This window comes from Xiphophorus maculatus, chromosome 7 (genome assembly GCF_002775205.1).
Source record: "Xiphophorus maculatus strain JP 163 A chromosome 7, X_maculatus-5.0-male, whole genome shotgun sequence".
NCBI lineage: Eukaryota > Metazoa > Chordata > Actinopteri > Cyprinodontiformes > Poeciliidae > Xiphophorus > Xiphophorus maculatus.
The window spans coordinates 7,218,196-7,227,639 of record NC_036449.1 but is presented as its reverse complement, the minus strand read 5'-3'; the positions used below and the strand labels follow the sequence as shown (position 1 = coordinate 7,227,639).

General features: G+C 40.6%; 1 protein-coding gene across 1 annotated transcript; it reads right to left on the bottom strand.

Moving 5' to 3' along the window:
• Positions 1-2,267: 2,267 nt before the first annotated feature.
• On the bottom strand, positions 2,268-4,723 carry LOC102223676 (cytosolic sulfotransferase 3-like). Its single transcript, XM_023336522.1, has 8 exons — positions 4,668-4,723; positions 4,376-4,511; positions 4,155-4,283; positions 3,971-4,071; positions 3,136-3,262; positions 2,945-3,042; positions 2,684-2,858; positions 2,268-2,597 (listed from the first exon to the last, which is right to left on the bottom strand). Exons 2-8 carry the CDS (start codon positions 4,506-4,508, stop codon positions 2,485-2,487), a joined length of 876 nt encoding a protein of 291 aa, XP_023192290.1. The 5' UTR covers positions 4,509-4,511; positions 4,668-4,723; the 3' UTR covers positions 2,268-2,484.
• Positions 4,724-9,444: the final 4,721 nt, after the last annotated feature.

Sequence of the window (9,444 nt, the reverse complement as noted above, 5' to 3'; positions counted from 1 at the left end):
GTCTTTGTTTGCCTTTCCAGGGAAAGCGCAAACACTCTGCAAATCCCGATTCAAATGGCATCAACCAAAGACGTGCTGACTCAGGATTTTTTATTTTATCATGTAACTTCACTTGAGACCGATTCATATGCGAACAGCCTTTGCGTTTTCTGTATGCGACCGGTGATGTTTTTGTGGATGAAAACAGCTCCCTCTCCTGCTGCATGTGAATTGGACCGGCTGGCATCGAGTGTGTTCTTGTTTTTATTTAGCTGATCGGATGGCAGGCTTTCTGTCAGGTGTTGTTTGGTTGCGGACGCCGTTCGGCATGTTTTCATGCGTGGGGATTAACTGCTCCGATCGGGCAGAACCTCCAGGTGACCTTTTCTGATCCTGACCCCTGATTTCTCGGCACAAACTCTCCAATGGGTCACAATATTTTTTTGCGCTGGGCAATTCGGGCAGTTGTTAGAAAGGGGCGGGGCACCTGAGAAATAGAAAATAAAATATATTGTATCTAGAAGTTGTGCTAAGTACTGGGAGACGAGATTACCTACTTTCTGTTGAAAATTTAAAAAAAAGACACCAAGAATCACCAGTGACTGGACATTCACAGATACATAGAAAATAATAAGACGTAGAAGATTTTGAAAATGAATCCACTCATCGCTCACTGATACTTTCAGAGTGTACACACATGACAGAGAAGAAAGCAAACTTTTCAATTTCAGGATTTTTCACTTTGAGAATCAAATAATTTCAATTCCTCTAGGATTTCACCATGTCAAACAACGACGAAGCCAAAATTAAAATGAAGAAGAAGAAAAAAAGTGTAACCCAGGAGTTTATGAACAAAATCATAAACTCAAAATAAACCAAATCATTACTGCTCATCCACTATGTCGGTGAATGGTCCAGTCGTTTTGACAATCCTGTTCACATTGGAAATATTAAACTACAGACAAAAAATATATGGCATTATTATTTTTTTCATCTTTATTATAAAAAGTTTATTTCATTCACTCATAGGAGAAAAAGTTAAAATTATTCTACTGCTTTTATTCCATAAGTGTTTTGCCTTTCTCGATGCGTTCCCCAACTGGTTTGTTCTCCTTCTGTCTTCCAGCTACCTTTGTCAGGGGTCATAGTTAATATTTACCATTCCATACTTTGGTCTTACAGGCACAGTTTTGCCTCTGCACATTGATAACTGTTATTACACTGGTGATTTCAGCATTCAAGAGGTAATCTCAATGTACAACCCACACATGCTGGACAAGCTATTCTGTGAGATATAGATACTTAAGAAAACATCACAGGTACTTTTCAGTACTTTTCCACTTTGACATGTAAATAAGTCAAAGAAAAACATTTATGATGTAACATATTATAAAAAAGGTCTTTTCCGTACCGTGTAAGCCAAAGGGATGGACGAGATGTTGCTTGTTTTCCTGAAGTTCTAACAGCGGTGTTGATAAGTAACTATCGTTCTATGAATCTGTCATCCACATTTTTGCACTGTGTGTCACTCTGGCGATGGAAATGTCTCACCACACGTGAACATTCTGCTTGATGTTGCAAATTCTGGAATGTACTTTGTGTCCATACTAGAAGATTTATCCACGAAAGCAGACCAAACGTCTTGAGATCATAATGAGAGATTACAGTCTCCCAAAGATGCTTATTAGTGTGTAACATTATGACCACTGGGGTAATTACTTGTTTACCCCCCTTTGCCGCCAAAACAACCTCTATTCTGACAAGCAATGGTTTCCATTAGACCCCCAAATATATGCTGTGGTCTCTGGCAGCAAGGTGTTAGCATCAAGTCCTTGAAATCACAAGGTGGGATCAGATTTTGTTGTGTTGAACATCCAGTATACACTTAACTGAATGAAGATTTGGTAAATTTGGAGATTAAGCCAACACTTTATTGAGCTCCCTGGACTATTCTTGAGTCATTTTTGGTTTGTGACTAGGTGTGCTATCCATCCTCCTGGAAGGAGCCACAGTCAAAGGTATAAAATTATATAATTTTTACGTTAGTGGTTCTGACATGATCCCTTTCTTCACTGACATCCCACGTACCAGCCTTTGGTTTGTGAATTAATCTGGTTGACAGTGGAAACTGTCCGAATTATACTTTTGATTCCTGCCTTCCCAGTTCATTTATTCATCACTGTGCCCAAAAAGCAAAGTAACCCCTCTTCAGTACACGGAAAAAGTTAAGATTTGAAAGCAAAATTTGGATGGGACAACAGCCAAATAAATACCTTTCACAACTCTGAAAACTTTAATGAGCAGGTTTTCACTTTATTTAACACAAACTCCAAAGAAAATATTTATTTTCTGAGCTTCATTATAAAAAGCTGATTCCATTTACTAGAAGAAAAAGTTTCAATTATGAGGGGAAAATGGTCCACACTTTTATATTTGAGATTCTGTTTCTCTGAATTTCAAAACATCCCGTTCGTCATAAGAGACCTACAATACGCCAGGTCTAGTTTAAATTTCGGTGCGAAACCGAAGTGTCGGATCTTTCATCTTGCTCCTGTAGTCCTCGTCGAACGCTTCATTCTGGGCGACAGTGAAGTGGGTCTTCCAGTCACCAACTTTTCCTGGAAAATCCACAGACACATCATTCATGTCTTCCTCCCAAACGCTAGCTGTCACATTTTTTTAAATTTTATTAAGTGGAGTTTACCTTTTCTCAAGAAGGGAGAAATTGAGAAATCAAAGAACGGGCGTTTGGAACAGTTGGTCATCTCATTGTTCTTCATATTGTCAAAGTGCACCAGCTCAACAATGGTCTTTTTATCTTCAGCTGACGGGGATAACCCGAGGAAGGAGCAAAGTTTGTCTATTTCCCTCTCAGTGTCCTGGAAACACAAGGTCAAATGTCGACTTTGCGGTAAAAACTGGCAGAAAAGCAGCCAGAACTTAAAGGTTCAACCAAATAAATCACCTCAGCTATATCTTCGTAGAACATATAATGAAGTTTTGGATAGGTCTTCGTCTTATTCCACCAGTTTCCCACATGGTCATACCACGAACCATACAACACTGAGGCCACAGGACGACACAGAAAAGTAAGAAGCCTGTACCAAAAAGAAAACGCACCAAACACAAACATTTTATGACATAATTTGTGCTCACTCTGTCCATCCAGGAACCTCTGGAAATAGTTGCTCCATTCTCCAGGCTCCGGTTGCACCTGATTCATGCGATCAAAGTGGTAAAAAGACACCATGTTGTCCTTTGCGTTGCGTGCCACATACACCATCTACCAAAGGAAGAATGAACAAAAATGAACATTACAACCATTACATCTGCGTGAACAAATGACCGGACATCTTCAAACCAAATTCTTGTTTTGTAGTCCATGGTAGCACAACGACAGTAAACAACTACACAATCGTAACTATTACGGTCCAAGTTTCTTCAAAAAGTACTTGTTGGCGCTTATAGCTGTCGGTAAAATCCTCTGTAGCAGTCAGTCTTACAGCGTCTTTTTAGAAGCTTCTGACTGAAGACACTATGATGTTGCAGTACAGTCTTGGCAAGAGGCCGTAAGAGAGATATATATGTTAAATTTTTGTAAATCATAAGTTCAATCAATTTGGCTTTTCTTGAAACGAAAATCTATAAATCATTTTTTGTATTTGGACCTATTGTGAGGGCTGGAGATGTTTGTTTGACGAATGTCTGGTGTGATGATGGAAGGATTTTTTAAAACGATATTTTGACAACATGCGAGATCGGATTAAGTTAACTCCTCTTTACATCGGAGTTGCAAGAAAACTGTAGCTCGAATTTTGTTGGAAAGAACCAGCATGTATTTTTCAAACAATCAAGTCAGCAGTGCGGTCAAGAAACAAACTTATTTGTTGCCACAGCCCCTTTCTTGTTTTGCAGCTTTTTTGGAGCTGTGACATATAATCTTGCGACTTTATTTTGAAAACATGTGCAAACTGAGCTCTTGAAACTTTACCCGACAATTCTGATCCCAAAACGACTGAGGCACCAACTGAACCGGGAGGTGAGTCTTGATGAGCCGAGGGGAGGTGGGCAGCTGGTCTGCCAGCTCTGTTCCTGTGGACGGACAGACAGAGGCATCGATTGATTAGGGTGATATTTATGAATAGTAAACAGACTAGTAAAGTTTGAATGTCAACCTGAAACCACAGAAGAGACCGCTATCTCCAAAAAAGGAACTCGTTCAAAGACAGGGATGGACGTCTGACGCTCTGGAGATAGGTGCCCAAAATACAGCAGGTCAAGGATGTAGGAGACCCACGTAGTTCCTATACAGAGCAGGCAAAACAGAAGAGCATCTAGATGTAGTTTGTAAGCTCTACAAACTGTAAGACCTGTTTGCACATGCTGTTCGACTGACCTGCTTTCGGGTATGTCGCAATGAGTATGTCGTCTGGTCTGGCCTGAAAGTTTTTAACCTTCTCCCAGTTGTCGGTGACACAGTGAGTCATCGCGACTCCGTGGAAGTCGTGCAGTTGTGGTCGAGAACTCATCACCTTGAAAATTAAAAAAAAATCAGCCCTTGACGCAGGAAGACTCGCAAGACACGTTCAAGACGTCTAAGCAAAAACCAGCATTTCTCGATTAAATGTTGGTTTTTAACAGTCAAACGAATTCAAACGCTGAGCATTGCCGGAAAATAAATGGTTTACCTTTCTTGTGGCGTTCCCCAGCTGGTTTGTGCTCCTTCTGTCTCTGTCAACTACCCTTTGTCAGTGCTTATAGTTAATATTTAACACCCCACTCTCTACTCTTGCAAGAGCAGCAGTTTTAAAACTCAAGGGGTCAGGATTCACAGTAGCTTTTGACAATCACGCACTCATCAAAGTTATTCTCTGAGCTGCAGCTATATAAACGTCACAGGTATTTTTTCCTTGGGTTTGGTGACTCAAAGTAAATTTTTGTTATCTTTTTAGACAAGTAGGCTTGTTTTGATCAAAAAGGTGATTGGAGAGGGAGAAATATTTGGAGCGAAAAAAATAAAAAAGTTTGGCTGCTCAGATGAAGTGATCTCGAATGCTTTCAAACGGATTTCATTTCGGAGCCAGAAGGACGTAGAGGAAAACAATGAAGTGTCATTCCAATGCATTCGAGAACAACTGAAACAGTAATCAGCTCCAGTGTTACCATAATACCTGCGATTATTATGATGAAATAAGATGTCTTTCGGTAGGTGTGCTATCGACATGAAACCCCCAGCGTAGTCCCATTGCCGAAAAAGTAAAAGTAAGAAACTGCAAAAGAAAACGCTGACTGGCCAATTTGAGAAGCGCTGTATTTTTGGGTCAAACAACCCTAACCTCTGAATTCAAGCCACAGTACAGCGGTGGTGTCAATGGTGTTCCAACAAGACAAAAAAAAAAGCAACCCAAAACACACAGAGGAGCGACCAGCATCCTGGTTTCAGCTGACCATAACCCAATAGAAAACCTGTGGGCTGACATCAAACATGCTATTTCTGGGGCAAAACTAAGACACAGATGGGAACCGATTGATGGTGTTTAACTGATTGTCATTTCTGACCTTTTACAAATGTGATGAGTTTGCTGTGCGCCCAATGCATTTGTTTGTATGAGGATTGAAAGTAATTTCTCACAAACACGGCTGTTATTGTTCATCGGGCACGACTGTACTTTCCCTCTGCTCCACAGAGTTAAAAGTTAAAGTCGCCGTAAGCCACCCCAGCTTCCTGTCAGTGGAATTTTCCAACAGGTTGAATGACATCCGAAATGACAAGCTTAATGAGAGGCAGAATTGTAGAGCTTCGAATCATTTTTTTACTTCATGTTGCATAACGGCGCAACTCTCTCTCATTTGTTTCGTCACCTTCCGTGCTGACGGTAATTTCTCCCCTTGTTTTTTTAAGAAAAACAAAGAACAAAAGAAACACATTGAAACTCCTGTTGGTGAGCGCTTCATAACCACGCTTGTTCTCACAACTGTACCTTCCACATGTCTAACATAAGTGTGAACAGGGAAGTGTTTCATTTACGTTGTTCTGAGCCAGTCAGATTTTAGCTGGGCAAAAAGTTGTTTTTAAGTAACAAAGACAAAGGTTATTCAGGCTGGAAATTAAAATTTTTTCTTTTTTACATTTACGTAATCTGTGGCAAAAATCAGTCATATCTTAACTAATAACGTATGGAAAGAGGTAAATATTTTGGTTCCATGAAGGTTTTAAAAAACAAAACAAACAACAATAATTATGGTTGTTGCTCCTCGTGCTTTCTGTGTCTCACTTTTAAAGTTAGATCCCCTGGAACCAAGGAACAGTCCAAACCTGTTTACTGGAAATGAATGTTAACGGATGACCGGTAATGTGAAATACCTTTACCGGGTTTTTCTTTTCCTCCAGGAAGTCAAAAATGTCTTGGGGAATTTCCATCTTATTGAAAATATATTTCCTGAATTGCATAAGCATCCTCAGAGCCTAATAAACACTTTCTTCAGAAGACAAACTTCTTCCTGGTTGTTTGGAAATTACAAATGCAGTAGCTTTTATATAAGGGTTTTTACTACAGACTTTATGAAATGACCCAAATTTGCCGACAAGACAATGGTGGCTATGTGGAAAGCTATCTAAAATGTCTAATTTTAAAACCTAATATCTTTTGAACAGGGGAATTGATTAGTTGTTCATTGGTTTGCCTCATTCAAAAGAGATTTGCAGTAAAGACAAGTTCAAAAGCTTCATGTAAAAACTGTCAGGGATCAGGGTTGTGTGTGTTATCAGATTTATTTGATACACACACAAATCTCTGCACTCCTGCACTCTCTAACCGCCACCACTACATCTCAGTCAACAACTCCAAATCACACACCGCCTTCGTCACCCATGGTGTTCCCCAAGGCTCTGTATTCGGCCCCCTTATCTTCGTTCTTTATACAATACCCCTCGGACACATTATCCACTAACACAAACTTCACTTTCACTCCTACGCCGATGACATACGAATCTATCACTCCAGTAATTTTTTCCGTCATCACCAGCTGCCTGATGGATATCATTAGTGGTCCCAAATCCGTCCTATCCTCCGCCCAGAATATCTCCTCCACCTCATCGGGCCACACAATCCTCCCCCACAGTGCCAAACCTTGGCGTCACTCTCCACTCCTCCCTGTCCTTCCAAACCCACATCAGTGCCATAATCATCATTCTTTTGCCTGCACAACCTTCCCTCTAACCCTCCACTTCTCAAATACTTATCCACTCCATCAACACTTCAAGATTCGACTACTGCAGTAGAATCCTTTGTGGACTTTCTTGTACGCATCTGCAGAAACTATGACATGCACTGTAACAAATGGCTGTATAAACCACACCATGAAAATACAGTAAGGTGGCTGGGTTTTGAAACTACAGCTCTTTACTGTGATCTGAAATGCGTATGGAAAGTATATGGGACGTGATTGGACCGCTGGATCACGTTGGGTCTCTATAATAATCTCTATAATAATAGAATTACAGTTAAACTGCAATAAAATTACAGTAAAACAGTAATAAATTTACAGTAACACTGTAATAGAACTACTGTAAGAATTAATAAAATTACAGCAAAACTGTAATAAATTTACAGTAAGACTGTAATAAGATTACAGTAAAACTAGAATGAAATTACAGTAAAACTATAATAAAATTACAGTATGGCTACTGTAAAAAAAATTATGGTAAAGTTACTGTAATTGTTTACTTTAAATACTACACTGACTTTTTTAGCAGTGTATCCAAAGCTCATCTGCCCGTCTACTTACCAGGTACCGCATCAACACAGTTCTTAAAGAAATCTCCACTGGCTCCCCATTCAACCAAACATATTCCTCGCCGCCTAGAAAGCCCTCAATAACCTCACCCCCTCATATCTCACTGACCTCCTTCACTGTCACTCTCACCCCCTTCGTTACTCTGACCCCCATCAGAACCAAACGCCGTACCCTGCGGGATCAAACCTTCTCTGCCTCCGCCCATCCCCTCTTCCCTAAAAAACATCAAGAAATCAGACTCTACACCCGAATGTTAACCTGGCCTATACACCGCTTCTTAATTCTCGGCCACTTGTTTTATGCTGTTTGTATTTCCTTGTAAAGAGTCTTTCAGTGTCCCAAAAAAAAAAATCGCTGTATAAGTTTGATGTATTATTATCATCACCAGCTTCTTTTACCTGGAGTAGAAAGTTGTCTATCTGCCTGAGAAAGGAAAGAAAACAGTCTGTAAGAGCAAATCATTTACATTGTATAACGTGTGTGAGGGGGAAACTGTGTATTTGATATGATGCAGGAATACGGTTTAGTCTTCAGGGTTTAAGAACTAGCAAGCTGTACCTTCGGTGCATTGGAGCCTCTTTACAGCTCCAAATCCACAGGACAGATGCCTATTTCATATAAATCTAATGGCATGTGCAACACTCCTGCTGTCATCGGTGTCTCCAGACAACATGGAGCACAATGCAATCCACCACAAATATTGCCCATTAGGTTTCCCAGGCACTCCTGCCGCATGCCCCTGTGGGTCCCATAGCCTGACACACGTGCTCTGCCTGCACAGCTGCTCGGGATAGACTCGCCGGCGATGCGTTGTGATGGGTGAAGCGTCCTGCAGTTTGGTGGTTTTCAGCGCAACCTTTTAGAGTGATTGGTTGGTTTCAGCAGCTGCCTCATCTCTGCAAATGTGCTGAAGTGTTGAGATGCAGGATGGTCCTCGACTGCTGACTCCTACTTGTGGTTTGGAGCCGTAGGTGTGGGAAGAGCGCAATGTTTCTTTTCCCTGGGACTTTGAGATAAGCACTACTTGTCGTTTCATTTTCTCTTTGTTGCATCTATTTACGCCGCGTTTTTTTGTCCGTCTTTGAAAATGTTTAAAATCCAGTCAAAAGTCACAAATGTAGTAGATAGGATTTCATTGTTTTTTGGGGGGGGGGTTTGCTTCTATTAAAGTCAAATTAACTTTTTTGAGCTTCATATCACATTGTATTGTTATTCACTCATCAAAATAACCAAAACTGGAGTGTTGATTTGATTCTTTAATGCGTGTTTGAGGAATCCTTTAATCTCCTGTGGAAACCATTCAGCTGTGCAAAACACCAGGGTGGACTTAGCCCCGCCTTTAAGCAGCCCTCCCCCGAAACGCCCTCCTTCAGCTCCGTTAGATTAGCCAGCAGCAATTAGCAACCACCCTGGCAAAACTGCACGTCTGCTGAGCTCATTACACGAGCCACTTTTCAGTGCAACGCTAGTAAAAAAAAATGTTGCCGAAGCGTTAATGGAGGAGCGATTTGGTGACGACGTCCTGACGGCGGAGTCTCAAAAAGAGCAGAAACTATGAGGTCAAATTTTATTTAGGTCATATTAAATACATGTAGCATTTTTATACCAATTGGAATTTACTTGATTTTGCTATAAATTGGCACCATGTGCCTGGAAAATACACAACAC

Bases quoted from the DNA above. Each gene is read 5' to 3' on its own strand.
- LOC102223676 (XM_023336522.1), bottom strand. From the start codon at position 4,508: ATGAGTTCTCGACCACAACTGCACGACTTCCACGGAGTCGCGATGACT. The intron at 3,263-3,970 runs GTAAAGTTTCAA...TTCCTTTGGTAG, and splicing joins TTTGGGATCAGAATTGTCGG to ATGGTGTATGTGGCACGCAA. The intron at 2,598-2,683 runs GTAAACTCCACT...TGGATTTTCCAG, and splicing joins TTCTCCCTTCTTGAGAAAAG to GAAAAGTTGGTGACTGGAAG.